The sequence below is a fragment of the Amblyomma americanum genome, chromosome 9 (genome assembly GCF_052857255.1).
Source record: "Amblyomma americanum isolate KBUSLIRL-KWMA chromosome 9, ASM5285725v1, whole genome shotgun sequence".
NCBI lineage: Eukaryota > Metazoa > Arthropoda > Arachnida > Ixodida > Ixodidae > Amblyomma > Amblyomma americanum.
This window is the reverse complement of record NC_135505.1, coordinates 133,243,450-133,266,304: the sequence shown is the minus strand read 5'-3', so window position 1 is coordinate 133,266,304 and position 22,855 is coordinate 133,243,450. Positions and strand designations below refer to the sequence as shown.

Here is a 22,855-nt window from a genome sequence, read left to right as displayed (position 1 = left end):
AATCACATAAAAAAGCTATTTACTTCTAAATACAAAATTCAATCAGCGAACAGTTCACAAGTGTTTGGTTTTCTCAAAAAAAACTTCTCTTGGAACAAAAGAGCCGTAGCAAACACAGATGTGCTGATACCCGACACACATATTCAATCTTGGGGTGGGACATCCAAGGTCAGTCTTCGACGATTACCAGATGCTCACTATCGCAAACCGCCGGAGCCATCAATAGTGCAGTATATTTCAAAGATGTCACAGCTGATTCCCCTCCTTGGAGCTAAGCGAACCAAGCATTTTTTGTTTTTTTCTTTGTCTAGAAGTGTGCTACCAATTGATCAGTGTGGAAATGTCAAGAACGACTGCGCATTGTCTTTATCTAAGCCGCACATATTTTCTAGTTCTCAGAAAACGTGAAAGCAACAAAATAAAGAGAAAAACAACGATTCAGCCACGTGCAAGTACAAATAGAAGATGCCGTGTTTGCGCCACGGCCGTATGACGTTGATACATAAATGTACCGAAAATTACTTTGTTGCTTTGTCGGAAGTCACGTTAAATGTGGCGGAGACTTTACGGCCCCCCATACACTCGCCATGATGGCCGTTGCAGTAGTGTTTGGCCTTTTCGTACAGCTGGCATCCCACATTTATGCAGGTAAGGCACGCTTCGACTGGTCTTTTAGCGACTCCACGTCGCCAAAATTATTTAGGAGCCCTCCAATACGGCTTTCTAGTAACGCAGAGTCTTGCTCCGACACCTAAATTTAATGAAGCATCAACTACTGGCGGGAAAAACGGAAGGCAAAGAAGGCCTGGGACATATTTACACCATATATACACACTAAACAAATTCTCACCCTTAAGGGTGTAAATCAAGTGTCCCCAGACGAACGCCCATTTCCAATTGTTAGGTGCTAAAAAAGGGTGCAGAGATCAGCACCTTTAAGGAAGGGTGCACTTAATGATACTTTAGAGAATGTAATGATTGCACCCTCATTAAACGGTACTATTTTTCCGTGACACCTCTACGAATGCATGTTGAAAGGGTGCTCCACATTGATTCACCCATGAAGCAAAAGCCTTGGATTGATTCGCGCCTTCTAAACTTTCATGCTGTGCACCCTTAATGAAGGGTGCTGATCTTTGCACCATTTCTAGCACCCAAAAGGGTGTTCGTGTAGGGACAGCTGATTTGCACCCTTATCGGTGAGAAATTGTTTAGTGCGTAGGCCTACGCATCTCTACTAAGCTCCGGTTTGCTATCGCCACTTTGTGCTGTATCCATTGCTCCGAAGTCTGGACCCCTAATGGCTTTAAAGATTTGCCTAGCTTACACATTAGTGCTGTTATGAGAAAGCAAAGAATGAAGGTTAGCTACATTTCCCAAATCAATGCCTTTTGCATTCAGTTTCACGGACACATGGAAAGTATTTTTTTTTGTTGCTACAAGGGAGATTTGCAAAGGATGATCTTGTTGTGTATAAACTACTATAGACAATGTGATCAGTTTATAATATAAACTGCTACCGGTTTCTGATGTCGTTATAATCACTTTTTTATGAGGAAACTGTCCCGGAAATGAGAGATCCGCTGTTTAGAAGTCCAGAAGATGCAATTGCACGGACGAAGTCCAGGAATCGGAGGTTTGGGAACGCCGTCAGGCTATTTGTAGCCACGAACTTCAAATAAACATTGCGAATGGTGTAGATTTGCAGGCGACGCGATCTGATGCTCTTATTTCGTTCCATCTGCACGGACACCAACTACCGCCATCAATGAACTCGCCTCCACAAGACTGAAAATGAAGGCAGCTGTGCAAGAGATAGCGTGATCCTGGAAGCCACTGTCTAATCCTGTTCATGAGATAAGTTGCGGAGACTACTGTGCCAACCCCGTTGTAGAAACCAATGGTGGCGTGCGGGTCTCGAGCACAGCGACGATTTAGGTGCTCAAGCAGTGCTACGACCCGCGTATTGAATTGTTTATCTAGACGCGCAGCACAGCAATGGAGTGACGATCTGCACGTTACATAACAGTGCAAATATTTTTGCACCCCTAAAGATATCAAGGGTACTAAAAACCCTACAGCGTACTACGTTATGACGTTGAGGGTGTTTTCGTTATCAAAACACCCATTTCATTCCCTTAAGGGTGTAATTTCACAAAAATCACCGCTGTGGTACGGTTGTTCCGAAAATCTCTCCAGCTGTTAATAAAGAGTGCTTATAATAATTGCGGTTCAAAATATCAATGGTTGGAAATACGCTTTTCAAAAACTAATTGAGATGGTTATCCCGCTTTGCACATTTCGGCGCTGCGCTAGGCACAGAAGCCGAAATGACGTTAACTTCTATAGATTAAAACAAAACCCCACAAATTGCATCTTTATTTTTTGTTGCTTTAGAAACGCGAGCAACGCCATTTTAACCAGTCTGCAATGTGGAAAAGACAACTTAACGAGCGTTCAAAAGAGCATTTTTCTCCTTCAATATTTCCAACCAGAATGCCGACACACCGAATTTTTAAAAAACTCGCCTTCGATGTTGACGACCATCAATTTCACAATATAATATTGCTCCTTAAGCGACAAAAAATGGTTAATTATTTCTTTGAATGCAGAGATGTTTCTGTTTTGCAGAGATTTTTGACGTGTTCTGTTATGAACTTAATGACCTCCAATTGTCTTCAGAGCTCCCCTCTAATAATAGGCTCAGGTTTTTAGACATGGAACTGACAATTTCTAACAACCATATTTGTTGGGCATACTCGCCGCGGTCCAGGAAGAGCCTTCTCCCTTTCCGGTCAGTTCACTCGAAGATTGTTAAGCGCGGTATCGCTAAGGCATGCCTAAGAGCCGCACTGCAAAGATCATGTCTGCATCAGACAAAAGGCAGTTTCCACGCACAGGTGAACAGGCTATCTGCTGCAGTATACCCAACGAAGATGGTGTCAAATGTTGCTGAGTCCCTGCTTGCAGAATGTAGTCTGCGAAAGATCAAGGGCACCGATGCGGGTCTGGCAGAATGAAAAAGAACAGTGTGCATCCCGTATGTGCACAAAGTTTCGCACAATCTAAAGAAGATAGTGAGCAAAGGAGCCATTAGGCTGGTTTTTTCAGCCAGGAATAAACTTAGCGGATTGTGCAAGCGTGTTAATGAGGATAGAAGCAGAAAAGGCTGCCAGAAGAAGCATAAGCGGAAGTTCGTTGAGTGTCGTGTTGATGTCGTTTACAAGATCCCGACCTCCTGTGGCAGTTTCTACATCGGTGAGACGGGACGATGCATCAATGATAGACTGCGTGAACAGATATAGAGAACAAGTCTCGCAGAAACCATCTTGCTGTGCACTGTGCTGAGTGTGATGCTTGCGAAGCGCACCTCAATAGGACCACTATCATCGCCCGTTATAAAGATGAGACCACAAGGCTCATTTCGGAGGCTTGCCATATCAGAAAGCTCGGTAACACCTGTATCAGCAGCCCATCGATAAATCTACTATCAAAGGAACTTGCGTATCTTAATCAGTGACGTCCCCCTTTTTTAGTCAAGTTGTGTGGTTGTGCGGTATCTTTCTCTCATGCTTATTTTGTGTTGTTACTCGTGCCATTTCATTTATATGCTGCCTCACCTGTAGCAATAAACCATTTGGTTGTTAATAACAGCGCTGGTGTTTTGTGCTTCTCTTGTGTCTCGTCTTTGATTGCGCTGTTTTTCCAATTCGTAAAACATGTACCAACCAGCCCGTATTTTCCCTCTTCTGGTATTCTTCTTTTAATTGAGCTCTGTTATGTAATAATAAGAAAGAGTACAGAAATGCCCTTTGAACACTTGCCTTGTAACTGCTAGGTAAGTTGGGTATGCAGCGTCAGTTACTACTAACAGATACTGACGGCCGCTCACTTCTCTTACGTTTATTGAGATTAAAAACCTCACAGTCATGACCGGATGGATCATCCTGGCAGATAAGCCCTTCAAAAATTCAGTTTTATTTGACAGAAAAATCACTGGGTATATTAATTGCATTCTGAATTTCAGCTGCTCTGTCTCTTTTTGCGTTTAATGGGCCCTTTGCCATACTTTATTCATTAGCGATTACTTTTATTTCTGTGCGTTGCTATCACTTTGTTTTGCTAGAGCAATGCACGCCTTCCCAGTGGGCATTCTTGTAGATGATTCATAGCGATCAAACGGCTCTTCTTTCAGTTGTTGAGTCTAACACATGTGCTATGGGTTCCCAAATCGTTCCATGGACAGAAGGAATCGGTTCTCATTTCTCCTGCATGCCTTCTCACTATGCAGCACCCGCATCTAAGATTCTGAGCGAGCGGATCGTGTACCCACTGCATCTTGAAAGCAGGGCAGACACCGGGGAGAGGGTGGTTCGCATCACCGATGATCTCGAACTCAACTTGGAGAAGACGAGGCTGTTTGGAGACGAGGTCACAGTCGTCGGCTTTGACGGTGACAACAATGAAGTGGCCTTGAGTGTGAGTGACACTAACTAGCAGAGAGAGAAGCTGAGGTGACAGCGTGTGCATCTGTCGTTCTCCGTTATGCCCGAGCAGATGCCGGGACACGAAGCGGAGAAGAGTCTTTATCACGACACTAAGCGACTGGCCGCCGTCCATCTCACGCATGATGATGGCTTTCAAGTGGTATGTAGACGTTTTTCTCGTTGACGATAACAGCATGATATGGCTTAATTGTGAGCACCAAATAATCTTCAAGAATGGCTCTGAGGAAATTATAAACAAAAGTTGGCCTGCTGATAATGGACGCATCCATAAACGTGCTTGCAGGTACCAGGTGTTTCAGGGAAGACTAAGTATTTCTCAAAAATTGGGTTTTTGGGATAAATTATGGTTTTTTCAGCATGGTATTATGAGTGCTGGCGGGCACGGAAAAACCGGTGAATCGTTTTAGGTAAATAAGCTGGTTAACTAATTTTTAATAATTAACTTTTCAACCATTAGTGTTCGGCGCCTAGTTACAATTAGAGATTTGAAGCCGATCGTTAGTGTAGATTTTTTGTTTTTGAGGAAAGGAAATGACGCAATAACTGTGTCACTTATCTCAGTTGTCACCCGGACCACGCCGTAAGAGAAGTAGTAAAGGAGGTACTGAAAAACGAAAGGAAGAAAGCCATATCAACTTTTAGAAACTAGAAAACGCGACTACCCTTGGCGCTTTGGCTCTGGAAAATTTGTTTTTTTGCTATTTACGGGCACAGGGTAAGCCCTATACTTCCCATGCATTTTAGGCCATGTTGAGGTACATGTTTCTCACTAATAACAGTAGCCTAATAATACATATATCATTGTTTGCCAAATTTTGTGCTCTTTTTACTGAACTAGAATATTTGAAATGTGTTGAAAATTCGATTTTTAATAAAATTTTTTCCGGTAGTACACAAATCTGGCCTTTCTTTGCGCATTTCAACATTCATAACAGAATAACTGCTCAGTGAAATTGCTTAATTCTAGTTCAGTAGTTGGCAACACTTATGTAGATGATTGCAAAAAAGATCAGCCCTCTGTCTTGAAAGGCATTGGAAATAATGGTACCTTTGTAAGAAAAAACACTGTTTTGAGATAATAGAGCGTAAAGAGAAAAAAGATGTGAAAAACCATTTTTTATTCGCAGAAACGCCTCCATAGTAATTGGTTTAATAGCCCCCTGCTTCGTAGTCACTGTCGCCGTCATTTTTTCGCTTTTCGGCTTGTCGTTTTGACTGTCGGGCCTCTTTTGTAAGCTGTCGTGTTGCTCGGTCCGCAAAGTACATGCGCTTATGGTCAGCTTCCCTCAGCCACTTGATGGTGTTGCTCCCTGGGTTCAATCCACACGCCTTCAAAACGTTGGCCCGTGCGATGCTACCATCATTAAATGAAAGAACAGCATCCAGTGTTGCCATCCGTAGGGTCCGAAGCCTAACAAACACATTCTTTAGCGCTTTCCCAAACAACATGGTTGAACGACTCATTTGCATTTTGAGTTCGCCCATGCAGGCACTTCTCTAGGAGCTCAGCCTTCGATAGCTCCCTATAAATGGGTTTGATAGCCTCCAAGACAGATGCAGGCAAACTCTCCTTGTGGAAAAATGGCTTGCCCTCTGACTGACTTCTGTTGAAGGCACACCACGTATCAGGTCCCTTTGGGCAAAGTCCATGGCATGGGTCATCGTCTGTGGCCGATAAGTGGAAGAAGGTTGCCCAAACGGCCTTTCGCATTTCATCCAGGTTCCCTACATTTCTTCTGATGGCCAAACCATAGTACGTCTGGAGCTTGTCTATTACTGCATCAGTCAGTCGGCCTCGGCCCGAGAGGCTCTTTCCATCAGAGAGTTTTCCTGCTTTGTTTCCTTTTTTTAGCCTTCGTAACCTTGTGCCCATCCTTTTTTGCACGTGCCCTATGCACTCAACCTTGGATATTTCAACGGAATCACCATATGGAATTTGTGCCTTCACAGCCATGAAAGCCTTGCTGTCACCATCCCCAAGGTATTTGACGTATCGAACGCCGTGAAGCTCCTCACTCCTGCCGAAAATTTTCAGTGCTCCTGCGACTTCCATTCCACCGCTGGTGCCTTGGTAGTTGCTTTGGCACACCTCACTATGAAGGGGGTCACTGTTTGTACCCTTGATGCTGCACTTTGGACAACGTTTAGACAAAACCTCCACATCCAGCACTTTCCCAGAGTCTACACTGGTCGCAGAGACTATGCCGTTATTGGAAGTATGGCCTCGCTTCTGCCAGCTTCCATCAAGAGCAACTGCGATGTCTTTATCCCCCTCATTCAGCTGCACAGCTTCGTCAGCTGCCCTTTTCATCAACTCCTGAGCAGCAGCTTCGATGTGACCTAGAAGCTCTTGATTGTATTACGCAAACTTTGTCGGCGGCTTAGGAAGGTTTAGCATAGCACAGAGTATATTTCCTGCAGCCATTCCCTTACCAATGGACCTCAAGGCATACACTAACCTGAGGTTGGCTTCATAGAGGCCAGAAGTAGTTTTCTTCGACATCTCAAATCGTTGTGCGGCACTACACACTTCACAGTTCAAACTGTAACCGCTTGCAACACCTACCCGTTTTGTCACAATTTCGATGAGCTCAACACTTCCACCGCACTCTCTGCACACACAAATCTGTGTAATTGCGGCACAAATGTCGTCCATGTCCATTAAGGCATATTGGCTGCTGCTCTGTAGCACATCCTCTTCCTGGAAGCACAGAGAAAATCTTGAAAGCTTCGATGTCGAGGAGCTGGCGCGTTCGGCGTTCGGGATCTCATTCGGTCGTGGACATCCTTTTGCTTTTTCACGATGAGCGTAGCGGTTGCCGTGAAATTCACGCCTGACGAAGGCCTTCTTTGCCCTGGGCATCTCAACTTATCAGCAGCAACCAGCACCGGCACAATTTACAATACTGATCGAAAGGGATAGCACTCGGACGCAGCTGCATGAAGGTTGCAGAAACGTGGAAAAAACGTGCAAAGCGTCTCAGGATTGTCTTGGCTAAAAAAGAGGAGCTGTACAATAGTTGCCATACAATTCTTTATATGTAGCTGATTTTAGACAAGTTTTGAAATCAGGTGGTGGACTTTTTGGTTGAAAAAATTGACGTTAATCCTGAAAGGGGGCGTGGCCGCTCACTACTTGGTTTCGGAAAAAGCGTTTTTCAGCCGTAAATATGGCTTTCTGAGGAAAGTGCGATCATGGAACATGTGTAGAAAGAATTGAACTTCTAAAATTCCAAAAAAAAACCCAATTTTTTCTAATTTTACCTTACCCTGTGCCCTTACGTGCACTGAAAAGGTTGCTGTGCCTAGTTGCTTTTCGAAAGCGCATGTATTCTAGCACAATGAAGCCAAGTTTTGTCGAGCCACAGCGCAGAGGATAATCGCGTTTTCGAAATTCTAAAGACTGATATGGTTATTACTAACGACCGGATACCTAATTGCAACCACTTGCTTAGCGGTGACAGTTGAAAGTTAATCATCATAAATTAGTTAGCCAACTTACTACGTGATACAATTCACCGGCTTTCCTATTTCCGCCAACTCTTTTAATGGTATGCCGCAATAGCCATTTTTTTTTTACCCCAAGAAGCCTATTTTTGAAAATTACTTTGTCTTTCCTGAAACACCTGGTATACTTGTATACGCACGTGCGTACTAAGTGTGCATTATGTCAGCCAGCTCGCACAGTAGAGGACACAACTAGCGATTTTGAGGGACAAAAGTCAGACATACAGCCATTACATATGAGGGTAGGCAGAGGGATCGGCTCTGATTGGGTTATTTTGTGGCCTGATACCCGCAACATTTGAGCTCGCTGTTAAGCCCTAACAGTTTTTTTCTGCGTAGTATTAACGAGAAATAATTATTTGCTGGCAATCAAATTTTATTTATACGTCGCGAACGATAGTTACGGGTGTAATTAGTCAAAGGTGCTATTGGTTGATCCTAATTAAAATAAAACTTAAAACCTTTTCAGAGCTGGAAAGGCAGAATAAAGGATGCGGTTGGTCACGTGGGTTGATAACGTGGTGCGGCCGTTGGTCACGGGGTTGGGCACGTGGATTGGTCACATGGTGCGAAGCAGCTGCTGCTGCCGGCGGCGCGGCGCGCAACAGCTGTGCGCATGCGCCGTGTCAAGTGGGACGAAGATGAAGAAGGAACGTGCAGTGAAACGGAGCGGCGAAAGACTGACTTTGCAATTCGACTGATCGAGTTCTCAGCCAGATGTAGCTATCGCGTCACTCCAGGTTTAATCAGAGCTAAACCACAGCCATTTTTTTTTTCAGGAGATATCACCCGTAATGCACAGGGCAAATATCAGCCGCCTACATTTCAATGCGAGTCGTCAGCTGCCTGTACAATTTAACGGCAGATCTATTGGTTAATTTTTTGTATCCTACAATCAGGTTAATTCTATAGGAGCACCTTTACGACGCGAGCACGTTTACCTTAAACTCTATCGTTTCATCGATCACGTGATTAGTAGTTTGTTAAAGAACATAGATATTGAGGCCATAAAAATTATTCAGGAACTACAAGGCGTTTTGTATGCAGTCACCGGTTTTGCTTACTCGAAGCATCTGTAATGTTGCGAAAGTTACTGTGTCGTTATCGTCGTGCAGTTTCTCAAGCGGAATTTTAGCTGGTACTTTGCAATTTGCTGTTGCTTTTTGAACCCGATAAACAGGAGGGAGTGCTAGGGCCCCGTTTCAGGATACGGCCTCTACCAGCCGCCGAACGCTCTTCAGATGGCCATGTGGCCCACTTGCTATTCGAGGTCGAAGAGAAGCAAGAGAACGATCCAATGCAAAGTAAGTGACGTCATATGCAGTTGTATTTTGCGTTGGTTTGTTAGATAGTAGTATTACATAACTTTATTTTGCGACGGCTGCAGTATGGGCTTGTTCCCAACCGCCTAGACGATGGTTTGGAATCCGTGGACCCGGGCGGCGTTTTCGACCAGTCGGATGGTTCTAATCTGAGTCTCCTAGTCTAAGCTGCGCATTAGAGCCTCCCATAGTTCATCTGCATTAGTTTTCGTGTTCGGGTCGTATATTTCAGGGCAGGTTCACATAATGTGTAGGGAATCTGCCCTGCCCTGACACAGCCGGCGCCTATCTGAGAATTGTGCCGGGTACCACTGGCTAAGGCTATCCGGGTTCGGATATGTCCTCATCTGTAAGCGCCACCAGATGTTTTCTTAATTGTCTGCAATCTATTTAGAACGACAACCACATAAGAGACTTTATCTGTAGGAATCAGCGCCGGCTTAGTGGTATGCGCGGAGCGAAAGCTGCCGTGCATAGCTGCAGCCTAAATACAACGTTATCTATGGTTTCCATTTCTTTCATTCCTGTCGAATTAAAATAAATATAATTCATTCATTTATTATAACTAAGAAAGGGACAATCTTAGAAATCAGCTTTGCATTCAAATTAGTAAGAAAATTGTTATTCTTATGACTAAATAAGGCTTTATGTGTTTCAAACGCGAGTAAAACTACGATTTGTCAGCTATAATCAAAATGTATTTCAAAGTGTTGGTGTTTTCATGTACTTAAACTCAAAACACTTCGCAGCCGCGTGTCCGACAGTTCTGTGTCATGAATGCACGCTATATGGACCACGTTACGGGCCTGTATGCCTTCAGAAACTTCCGAGAGCGCCTTATTACTCATTGCGGTCAAATACACATGCGTCAAAACGCATATTGAAATCAAAGCTACAAATAATCTCTTGGCGAAGCCGCCCCAGCGCGTCATTGCTTATGGTGCTCGGCTACTCCCTTATAAAAATGGTCCGTGGACAGTCTAGGGACTCCTTATAGACTCTATCGTCTTCCTATAGATATTTCTTTTTGTCTATCCATAGTCTATAGACCGTTCATATACAAAAGTCTACTAAAAGTGTGCGGCCATAAATCTATTGATTTTATATAGACTGTCTATCGGATTTGTATTGCCTATAGACTATTCTCTTGAATTGGTCTATAGACAGCTTATAGACTTTACAGACAGAAGTCTATGGACAATCTATAGACTGTCTAAATAAATTTTTGTAAGCGCTGCCATGAAAGTAGCGGGTTCGATCCCGGCCAAGGCAGTCGCATTTCGGTGGTGGCGAAATACTAGTTCCATGTACTGTGCGATGTCAGTGCACGTAAAGAATCCCAGGTGGTCGAAATTTCCGGCGCCCTCCACTACGGTATCCCTCACAGCCTTAGCCTCTTTGGGAAGTTAGACCCCATAAAGCCATAAAATTATAATCTATTGATGAAGCGCGCGAGACGGAAGTTATTTATCCACTGGTAGCAGGAAGCTCATTTAGACGAGGCAGCCAATTCAGAAGACTTGAGCCCTGGAGCTTCAGTTGCAGTCAGCTGCAGAGGGCTTGTGCTGTCTAAGCAAGCTTTATGCTTCCGAATTATCTGTGGACTGACTAACTACTGTTATCTCCAATAATTCGTATCGTTGAGCAGAGGCATGGGGTAAACTACGCCCCTGCTAATAATCGCCATCAATGAAAGTGCAAGCAGCATAAAGTAGAGTGAAAATTTAATTGAGAATAATATAAAAAATAACTGCCCTGCCCGCACCGTCCAGAGCACAGTGAGCTTAAACCAACATAAATTAAAAAATTCACGATAAAAAAATTTGGGTTCGCAGAAAAAAAGAGGGAGTATCTACTATCGGCGATTCCTGTCTCAGGATCATGTGTTTTAAAATATAAAATGATATATTATTATCACATTTTACTCAACTTTCGTGAGTCACAATTTTTCATGATGACTTGAATAACATCCAATTCGAAGTGTTTTATGCTAATGTCATACTGTCTTGAGTCATAGTTGTTCACCTGAAGGTCTGATCTCTGTTCTTGCTGCTCAGGTGGCGCTTGTGAATGAAGGGTAAAATTTGCAATCTCAAAGCCGGCAAATAAGCTGGCCCTGATCGACCGCCTGTTAACGGCGGCCGATGTGCTGGCGCCTGCTGAAGTTGCAGCTTAAGTTTCAACATTTTGTGCGACAGGTTACGCATGGCGGGTTCGTATACACTGCATTGTAATAAGATATCCTGATCTTTAATCAGACGCATAGGCCGTTATGTCCTCTTAAACCGCGCCGTAAGGGAAGGGATAAAGGAGAGAGTGAATGAAGAAAGGAAGAGGTGTTGTAGTGGAGGTCGCCGGGATAATTTCGACCACCTAGGGATCTTCAGCGCGCACTGACATCGCACAGCACACGGCCGCCTTTTGCGTTTCGCCTCCAAAGAAACGCGGCCGCCGCGGTCAGGTTTGAACCTGGGTACTGCGACTCATCAGGCGAGATATGTGAGACAGTTACTTCGTGATTTCCTTTCCTCAAAACCAATTTTGGCACCGGTAACGGAGCATTAATTTTTTATTCCAGGAAGTCTGCGCGATCAACTGCAAAGCAGAGATATTTCTTCAAGTTACAACAACAGCTTCAAAGTGAGAAGCCTATTGCGTAAGTTACCTCAGTAAAATATACTAGAGCCGAACCTTACTGATGTGTGGAATTTTTTTTACCAATACGTTAGTCAGCCTCATGCTGCCACCTGTCAATCGTTTCCGTATTTTGTTTTTTTCTTCTAGCTGAAGAACGACAATCCAGAGTAATTTATCCTGAGCTCACCATTTTTTGTGATGCGCCTTTCACTGAGCACTTTCGGAGCAACTACACGAAGATACTGCGCTACATGACAGTGTTTATGACTAGCGTGAGTATTCGAAACGACTGCAAACTTAAGTACGCAAGCCTGCAGTACGATATGTGCGTCGCAAAGTATGCTCAGGTCTATATGATAGTTCGGAGCTAAAGTCTTGCGTTATTTTCAGCACACTTTAGGAAAATAATAATTATGCTTCAACAGCGCAGAACTTGATTTGTGACTGAGTTTCACTAATCGCATCTAATTAATCGGAATTCCGTGCGGTGCTTTTTACTTGAGTAACTTGAACTAACAAAATAACCGAGTGCATCAATATAGCAGTACGTTATTTCCAGAAGCCCCTTCCTTCGCTTGCTGATCGGTAAGAATGTTATCAAGGTAGGCTGGGGGGTAAGGTCCTCCGAGCCTTGGGTCCTTGAACAACAGTCCTGTGTAGAAACTCGCTGCAGGCATACTAACAGGACATAAATCGATTCGGACATTCCTAGAAGGCGGCACTAGTGTCGGGTATAGTGTTTGCACGCGCTGTTGGGTTCCTGGGCTCGGAGAACAATCTTAGTCCTCAAATCAAGCATATTGCTATTGGAAGCCTAGTCTTGGATGCGCATAAGACCACTACAAACGAAGCTTCTCGTAGGAATAAGGGGTGGTTATTACTCGAAACTCAGAAGGCAAAAGACAAGATTCTCAGCAAGGATTGCTCAAAGGAAATGTAGGAATAATGATTGGAGAAATGAGGTTTGTGTACCCACATAGCTGCATTGTGTGTCGTGCTAGCTGGTAAAGGAATGGTGTGAAAGTTAATAACTGGTTGAAGGTAGGCGGCAAGAACAAGTTCCAAATAGAATCAGAGAGCAAGAGAGTTAGGGTAACCTTAGGTGACATTGAAATGCCAGTCTATCTATGAGACGGTTAAACAAGGAACGTTCTGAAAACACTTTTTTTTTAAATACATCGTCTGTCATTAGGTTTCAATATTGTGTGCTTGAGGGTGCACCCAACTGAATGTCTGACGTCTCAAACAGCGTCGACGGTGCCTATGTTGCTGCTATAGTACTAACCGTTCGTTGCGTTCACGAGACGAAAACTTAGGCACATATCTGAATATATTTTGAGGCCAAGCCCTAAAAAGGAAAGGCAATCAGAGTTACCAGGTATGCTTGGAAGCCTAAGAAGGTCAACTTTTGATTGAATTCGCAAGAATATGATAGAGATTGGGAGCCAGGGAACAAGTACCAGGAAGGAGAGACGTGGAGGGGAGGAATTTAATATAGTTGTTCCTTCATAAATGTTCGTCCCCATTATGACTTGAGATAGTAAGGTGTAGTTCACTAATACAAAGCGGGTAAACACTTTCACTATAACCTTCAGTATCATCATGATCTGCATGATATGCATGTTCAGAAAGAGGAAAAGTGGACATTTATGCTTAGTGCATGGCGCAGAAACTTATGTATCCACACCCACACGAAGCCAAACCAGATAAATGCTTGCCCGTCCGTAAAACAGCCCATATATTAATATTTGGCAGGCAGCTCTCAGCACAGCCGCCGCTGTGGCTGTGTAGTTAGGGCGCTAGGCTACTGATCCGGAGTACCCGGGCTCGAACCCGACCGCGGCGGCTGTGTTTCGATGGAGGCGAAACGCAAAAGCCACGCGTGTGCTGTGTGATGTCAGTGCATATTAAAGATCCCCAGCTGGTCGAAATTATTCCGAAGCCCTTCACTACGGCACCTCTTCCTTTCTTCTTTCATTCCCTCCTTCATCACTTCCCTTACGGCGTGGTTCAGCTGTCCATCTATATGTAAGACAGATACCGCGCCATTCCTTTTCCCCAACAGCCAATGTAATTCAATTCCCTCAGTGAAATCTAAACACCTGTCTCTCCACGTTTTCTCAGGTCAATCTGAGGTACTTGTCACTGACAGATCCGTATGTATGGAACATACCAGTGTACATCGTGGCCCTGAACGTGAGCATCGTTTTACGCTTACTTGTTAAACTGAAAGCCACCATGGACTAACAGACAGATTTCATGTCTTGTAACGCTCTTTTCTCTCCACAGAGAAAGAACGAGATTTATATGAGTTTGTCCGGAGATTATGTCTACGACACGTTAACCTTGGACAACATGCCGAAAAAGCTGAGCAATTACTACTACTACACAGCTACGGACATATCCGTCACAGTCACTGCGTAAGTCATTGTGTTCCTTCTACATCAACAGATGGAAGCCTTGTAGTGGGGCAGATAGGTGTTTAATTATAATGGGGACAATATCGCAGTTCACTGCTACCAGGGCAAGCTACATGAAAGTAGAGTTTACTATCGTTTTAAATCGTGTGGCTGCACGACGGTACATTCTATTTCTCCTATATCGAAAGAGTGCATACGGAACTTAAAAATCCTCGGCCGAATTTCCATTGCATATATGATACTGGTAAGGCTCTTGAAGAAAGCATGTGTCGTTTACGAAAGTACTTGGTCCAGCGGATTTGGTTCAGGGCCCTCCATTCTTGGAGTGTATATAGTACCTCTGGCAGTGAAATTTTTTGTGGAGGGTATTTTAGCACTAACGTATGATCGTGGAGTCAACTATCATTCAAGAATGTGAACATGCTCCAGCTATTATTCATAGCCACTCTAAAAGCGTCTAGTATGCTAGTTTTTGAGGCCTTGCTCCGAGCACTCGTCCATAGAGGGTGATGGATGTGGACCTCAGTGGCTTATGTCCCTATGTCCTCTATAACCTTGATAGGATCGCGGATAGCGTGCAGCTTCACGAAAAGTGGATCCGAAAGAAGTTCTTTATCGTCGTATTACACGATTTTTAACATGTACACGTGCCTGGAGATACGTGGGCCACAATTCGAGTGGCCGTGTTGCAATTGCCACGTAGGATTTTACTCCTTCCTATATCCATTCTCTCATATACCACATCTGCCAGAAAGACGTAGTTTCCCTTTAGTTGTTGGTGTCCTCCATAGAACTAGTGCGGCTTTTTAGCTCACTTTACCACAATTTTTCTTACGTCATAACCTGCTCTTTCTCGACCTCCATCAGCCGAATAATTTTTGTTTACACTTTCAGCCGGGACATCATCAGCTACTATGGGGAGACTCACACTGCAGGTAAGAGGCCTGAAACATACGGGGCGTGAAATATGACGTTTGTTACCAGAATTAGACCACCTCTTGAGCGTATTGCTTTGTTTAGTGTTGCCGATTCGTTGAGCCCCTTACAATTACCACCTGGTCGGGTACGCACGGAAGGCTGTTTCCGCTTCTTCCTCGAGGTGTGGTCCCGAAATCCCGAGGTCGGTTCCGCGAAGAAACGGTCAGGCCCTTTTGTAGCGAAAGCTACACTATACGCTAGCCGAAGCGATTTCGCCCGCCTCGGCCATCTGCTCCTACTGCGCAAGTGCGAGTTTCGCCACTGGTGCGCCGTGTGTGACGTCACAGCTGCGCCGCCGCAGCGACTGCCGCCGACTCTGCCGCCTCGCCCCCTCCCCCGCTGCGCGTTGACGGCACGACTAGCTATGCGCCCCACTACGCATGCGCGAGGGGTCGAGTGATTACGGGAGATGATGCGCTTGGCCGGCTGTTGCAAGTCATGGAAGAACAGACGCCTTGCTCATTGCGACAACAGCGTAGGCTTCGGGAAATGGACTCGACGGACCCCGAATTCGTTGCCCGGGCTGTTCAGCACGACTGACAGACTAACATCAGTTCAGCTCCACCAGTTAATGGCTCCTTTCGCTACGTATTCTAGGCATAGCAGAACTGAGCCACCGCTAATTTTTTTCAAGTACTGAAGAAAATCCCGCCAGAGCCGTAGTGCGTCCGATGATCCGTTGTACGAAGGCGGATCGATCCCTTTCTGCAGAGTGTCAGGCCGGTGGCTGACACCAATAGGCCCTATTAGATTGGGGCCTATTAGTGCCAGTCTACTGAAGTAGGATAGCTAGAGTAAGCATCGGCGAGATTAACAGTCACCTTTGAAGTTGTGCTTGTTTGCGATGGATTCCCCGGCGGTTCCATTGCAAGCACCATGTAGGACAGTCCGAAGCAAAAATGTGGGTTTCACGCTAATGCCCGCCATTATTAAACTGGAAGGCGCGCGGAAGTGAAGGTGACGTGTATGTTTCCGGGCTCTTGATTTGGAGAAACCTGTAGCATTCTTAAAAGCGAAAGCATACGCTTGATCACCTCGGCAGAGACCATTTCGATAATGTGCTTGAGCTGATCTTCATCGTATAGTGTACCGTGCGTGAGCGATCTTTTGCAAGATGCGTTTCTGCGCCGTGTTGTGTATTGCGGAGAGTTTCAGCTTAAGAACGATGTATGCGTGCTTGTTTTGGTGCCTGCGCAGGATGCTCAAAAGTTGTTAGGGATGACGGAACGGCATTCCTTGGACTAATGCCCTCAGATTGTGTCTAGCGTTTTTGGGCATCTTGCCCTCTAGTTATATGTTATCTGCCTCGAGACTAATGCCTTCAGATTGTGTCTAGCGTTTTTGGGCATCTTGCCCTCTAGTTATATGTTATCTGCCTCGAGACTAATGCCCTCAGATTGTGTCTAGCGTTTTTGGGCATCTTGCCCTCTAGTTATATGTTATCTGCCCCGAGTCTTCGGTAACGGCTGCCTTTCTATTGGAGGGAAATCTTAATGACCAAGCGCAATTGGATCCGAGGCTGGTTGCTGTGTACTGGTCATCGACAACGTTTGGTTACCGCGTAGAAGCTCGGCTTGTTGCTCGTGCTCATTTCGTCGCGATACTCGGATACGGCGAACGATGCTGTTCCAGTATTTTGGTAGCCTGCCGCGGAGCAGGGCACTTCGGGTCTGTGGCTACATGGTGACCGTTGAAACTTCGACATAGTGGTTCTATCCGACAAACCCCGAGGTTGCCATGTGCGGGGCGACCGCAGAACAAGCCTCGACGTTGGTCGACTAGGGACACGAATTTGTCCTTTGGCCACTTTTTTGACATGTCTCACAAATGACAGATTTCGGGTGACAAGGTGTCACCGGTAGGAGCATGCTGTATAGATGTACTTTGCGTGGAAGTCTGGAGCCCCCAAACGTGATGAGAGCTGCTCGGTTCTTGCTCATGGGCCTGGCCTTATCTTGCACGAGTAGCACGTGAGGTTGACCATGAGCTGTTCGCTTGTTAACCTGTTGACACGATATATGACGCCGCCGATCTTGCCGGGATGAATTGTTTCATAAGCTTGTATAGGTGTCGCCTATCCAGAAATTATCGCAGTAGAAATTATTGCACAAATAAATTAAGAAAGACTTGTAACAGCGTCAACTGATGGGCTAGTTCGTTCTGCATGGTGTTGTACCAGCGCAAGAAGACGCGGACGAAGGAACACGGACGAAGACAAACGGGCGCTTTGTCTTCGTCCGCGTCTTTTTGCGCTGGTAAAACACCTAACAGAGACTGTAGTCCGAGATGGTCCGTGGCATGCGCATGCGTATGCAATATGTCGACTGCAAACTGACTGCTTCGTTCGAGAGGCCGTACTTGAATGCCCGAGTGAAAATGAACTTTTTGAAGCTCATCGGCAATGGCTCCGTGCAACCAGTGTGCGGGTACTGCCTAGTTGTCCAGATGACGTTAGCTTAATCATCACAGTGTGTTTAAGACTGATTGGATCGGCAGCTGTACCTTTAATCTTTCGCCTGACAGGCTGCCGGTCGTCCTCTTTACAATGGTCATTATCTGCAAATTGATTGATTCCGCCCAATGTGGTGACCGTGGGCGCCGAGGCAGAACCTCGCGATCGAAAATGCGCATCCGCGTAGTGAGCATCTATAGCTGCCTGCGAGCGGCCAAGTTTTACGCAATGTCGCTTGTTCACAACACGAGCGTTTTCTTAAGCTATCTGGGAAGTGCCCAACCCCATCGTAGGTTGCTCGGCAAATTTCGAAAGTGGAAAAGTGCAAGATCCTACCTGAGAAGGGTCAGTTCCAGGCATTATTTCCACGGAAAGAACCGAGAAGGGATTGGAGACAGGTATCCCTGCAACCACTTCGCTGGAATCCTCATCGGTCATGCTTGCGTCGGCGTCAAGCACAGCGATAGATAGCGCCGCGTTATCTGTGCCGCTAGGGAGCGTTGTTGCCGCAGCGCCTTGCCGGGGCTGCCCAGGAACTATGTTGGCGGCATCGGCGGTAGGCGTATCCGTTGTATCGGGGCGGTTTCATGGGGTAGTCTTCAGCGCGGAAGCGTTAAAACCGTGGTCCACAGGTGACAAGGAACACGATGGTGGTGACCCATCCATTTCTGGGAACCTAGCCAATTACGTTACGGGCCAAAAATCTTCAAACAGTCGGAGCGATGCGAGGATGCATCTGGTCGAGACGGATGCTTGCAGCGCCCCCTCCCTCCCCCCTCCCATGACTTGCTTCCGTGTAGCGGTCGAACCGCTGCTATGAACAGTAACATTAGAACAGTATTAAGTCGACGTTTATTTTCCAAGTATAAGTGCAAAAAAAATATTTTTGTTTTTAAGATAGCTTTTTCAAGGAGGATGATTGTTTCGAAAGACTTTCAGTTTCAGTCCTGGCGCGGTAGTAAGTCTGACTCGCGAGTGTGTACTGAGTGCTTTCTTTGACATTGTTCGTGCGTTTGCGGGCATGGTCCAACAGGATACGCCTACACCGGAACGGCTTGCGGTTCTCTGAAGGTGGCCATTACTGAGGAGACTCCGGGCACCTACAACGGCATCCGACTGTTTGCGCATGAACTGGCTCACGTGTAAGTCTTGTGTACTGCGGAGGGGATGGAAAGGGTGATGTGTATTGTGGAACGAGTTCAAGGGGCAGTGCGTTTTGTAGGGTGTTGAGAAGGGGTGGCGTGTGTATTTTGAGGCCCCTGAGTCTGTGTGGCTTGTGGGGCGTTACTGTGTGCCCGTGTGGGATGGCCCTGCTGAAAAAAGTTGTATGATGCAATAAACTCATGCAGTTTGTCATAGAAATTGCATACAATTATCATAAAAATCATATAATATTATCACAAATGTAAATCATTTCGCAAAATCATACAGATATTCACACAATATATATGTAACACAGATATCACACGGTACAAGGTATTTTTATTGTACTCAAGGAGGGGTCCAAGACGCATTTCCCAAGCATTTCACTCTAAATATGCCGAGCACCAGACCAGGGGAAAGCTTGTACTCATTGTATCGCCGTTGGATATCTGGCGGCACTGGGAATCGAAACCTGCACCACCTCCCGCATGCAAGGCGGATGCCAAGACTATGGGGAAGTGTCTAGGAGGTGTTGGCTTAGGGCGTAATGACTAAGAGTTTTAACTCACGTCCTTGTGGCAGAGTCAGGTCAGACCGCTTGCTTTCTTGGTAAGGAGCAAATGGAAGCAAGAAATGTGCTGGATGAACACTTTGCATGTCCTTCGCGAAATGCTCAATATTAGGCGCTACGATTGACCCTGTGAGTGTTGCCTGTCCCAGGCTTGGAGCCCAGCACGACGGCGACCCACCGCTCAGCTACATCGAGGGCCACCCGGGCGCGCTGTCGTGCCCCTGGAGCGACGGCTACATCATGAGCTACGCCAGCAACAGGCCCGAGAACTACCACCGGTTTTCGTACTGTTCGCAGTTGCAGATCCGACACACGGTGAAGTAAGCGGATGGTGGTCGTAATCTGTTGTGCTTGTCAGAACACGCATGAACAGCGTCCGCCAAGTTGTTGTTGTTATCCTCATACTATGCCACATGCCCACATAGAGGGATGGGCCAAGAATTGGGGGGCACAGAGAGTTTTTCAGGTAAATATTTCCTGGACGAAAATAAAATGAATGGTACGGAAGGAAGAAGTAAACAAAAAGAAACAACGAAACGAAACGGGAAATGCATAACGCACGCAGGAGATCGAGACTGGTGTTTATAGCCGAGTAGTTGAATGACAGTGATAATTGTAAGAATAAAAATAATATTGAAAAAAAAGTTAACAAGATAACCGACTTGATTCCATTAAAAAAATTTGGACGGCGGTAAAAAACTGACTTGTGGCTGTACCCAAGTACGTGGCTTCAGTTCATAGCGACTGAAGGCATGCCTCCCTGCCTTTCCTCCTCCTCCTCCTCCTGGGCGCACTTAAGTCGGCTTATGTGCAGGAATGCGAAAGCATGAAACTTTCAAGAACGCCGTTTTTTTTTCCACGCCGCCTGTAGCCATTGCATTTTTCAGTTTTTCTTGTTCTTTTTTCTGGTTTTTTTATTTTTAATTTTAAATTTTTATTTATTTCTATTTCTATTGTTACTTTTATTACGGTTTACTTTCTTAGATTTTTTAATCTATTTATTTCTAACGTCTTGCTTATTTTATTTTTATTCTTCTTTATTTTTACTAAGTACTATTTAATGACTAATTACTAACGGTCCATCTCTTAAAAATTGCTAAGAGTATTTGAATTATAGAAGATATGCTACTGATGACGTCATATTGTGACAGATTTCGCAGACGGAGGGATAACGATGAGCCATTAAAGGCTTCCGCATTGATACCACGCGAGGCATTTGGATGGTAGCATTTTTTGGAATTCTTAATCACACTTCATAGAGAGTATTTGTGTGACTGGCACAAGTCAACGGCGAGCTTGAAAGCGTCTGCTTCATAAAAGCAACTGGCATGTTAATACTGGTTCATATATTCGCCGAATAAGAAATTTGTCTTAAGGTACTGTGTATATAATTGCCTCGTGTGCCTCAGTAACTACTGCCCCGTCAATATTTGTTTCTTGTAGCATGAGCACAATTAGGATCTTTCAGATTTCACTGTCAAATGAAATTTAATGCTCTTTGCAGCCAAAAAGGTCGGGAATGTCTCCACACGATAAACGTGCAGACGAAGATCAAACCCATCTACAAGCTTCCCTCAGAAATGATCACACTGGAAAGTTTCTGCCGTTATGTGTACCGGAAAACAAAAGGAGAGCTCACATTTTATCCCGTAAGTCTTTTTTTTTTTTGCCTCATGCGGGAATAGAAGTAGTACATCGAGAAAGCGTCACGAAAAAGCGTCACATCCTAAATAAAAATGCGCAGAATTAGTTTCTCCTTGGGAACAGTTTTGCGAATTCGGTGTATGGATAGCAGTCGTTTCCTGGCTTGAATGATGCTGGTGGCTTTTAGTTGGGCCTCAGTATAGCGGCGCTATTAATGTGCGGATTTTATTCGGTCAATGGCAGTATAAGTAAGCGAAACTAATTTGTTAGGTGTTCTCTTTTTTCCCCGTGAAACCAGGACCGTGGCCAGGAGAACTGCAAAGTGTATTGCCAAGAGAAACATCGCTTACAGTATTGGATCTTCGATAGACCCGATGGATTCAGTTGCAGTCAAGGAAGAGTGAGTGACTATCTCTGTTCCCCATGCATCTCGAGTAGAGTAGAACTTCGAGAGTTCCAAAAGCAGAGGTTCTGGACAAGCTATTTGTTGATGTTTCTTTAAACGTAAACTCAATGAAGTGTTGGTACCCGTCTGTGTTGCGCAGCGCCAAATTTATCTAGTAATCTTAGCATGAAACTCTATGGCTTCAAGTGCACAGCAAAGGTGAACTGCAGTTCTAGTTTATTTAGGTTTGATCTCAAGTACAGCTATGCTAAGGCGACGTTTAGTAAACATCTTGGACGCAACTTATTCACGACAGTCTTCATTTTTTCAGTCTTCACGTTGGTCTTCTTTCCTTCGGCACCCATGATGCCACTCTGAGAGACCACATTTGAAGAGATAGGTTCTTCGAAAAAGTGTAACCTAACATATCTTTTTAGTAGACGAGTGCTCACCCCATACCTTATCCTGATTTGTTGGGAGCATATAACGAAAAAAAACCTGAAAGAATAGTAAATTGAACATCATGTTTTTTAGCTAAGACTAGCACATAATGTGCACGTATAATTTCACTTACTTCCCGTTGACGCAAATAAAATGGAGCTCTTACGAGCGCAATGTTTTTCTGGAATTTTTCTGTGCAGGTTTGCTACCTAGGAAGGTGCACTACGAAGCCAAACGTGAGAGAAATATACCGGCGTGTAAATGCGTTGGGAAAATAAAGGCCTTCAAGCCTTCAAATTATTCAAGCACCTTTAGTTTTGCTTACTGCCATATATTTTAAATGAACGACAAAAGCACAAATTACGTATTCTGTATCTGTCGCTCTCTGAAAGGCTTTTTGAACAAGGGCGAAAGTCGCATAGTGCCGAATTTTCGACGATTTCTCGCTTCTGTATGTTTAGAGCATCGTAATACAGGTTGCTTTGCGTTAAACTGCTTAGCATTTTGGCTCCACCGGCTACCAGCTGCCGGGTCCGAGATGAATTCAACCCGTGATCATATGCTCACCAGACGGACGTTATGGGCACCGTGTCACAGAAAAAGTTCTGAAAGACCATACGTGCATCGACAAAATACTAATAAAAAATCAAGTGCGTTTTAAACCTGTACTTATGGGTAATACATGTCTAGATTTAAACAGACTGCTCTGCAATGTTCCGAAACTATGCGGAACTTGGACATGCGTAGCCTGGAGCCTGGACTTGGAAGCCTGGACATATCCCTCTTGCATTTCCCATCATGAACCTCATTTTCTGTGGGCGGCAGCGATCTTTGTGGGATGCGTTTC

At 45.0% G+C, this 22,855-nt stretch overlaps 1 protein-coding gene across 1 annotated transcript; it reads left to right on the top strand.

Annotated features, from left to right (window-relative positions):
* Positions 1-524: 524 nt before the first annotated feature.
* LOC144103692 (venom metalloproteinase BumaMPs1-like) lies at positions 525-22,286 on the top strand. The gene is made up of 14 exons (XM_077636350.1): positions 525-648; positions 4,292-4,479; positions 4,558-4,647; positions 9,196-9,319; positions 11,916-11,993; positions 12,122-12,246; positions 14,099-14,170; positions 14,264-14,394; positions 15,289-15,329; positions 18,858-18,966; positions 19,688-19,858; positions 21,043-21,187; positions 21,481-21,582; positions 22,209-22,286. The coding sequence occupies exons 1-14, from the start codon at positions 588-590 to the stop codon at positions 22,284-22,286; spliced, it is 1,515 nt and encodes a 504-aa protein (XP_077492476.1). The 5' UTR covers positions 525-587.
* Positions 22,287-22,855: the final 569 nt, after the last annotated feature.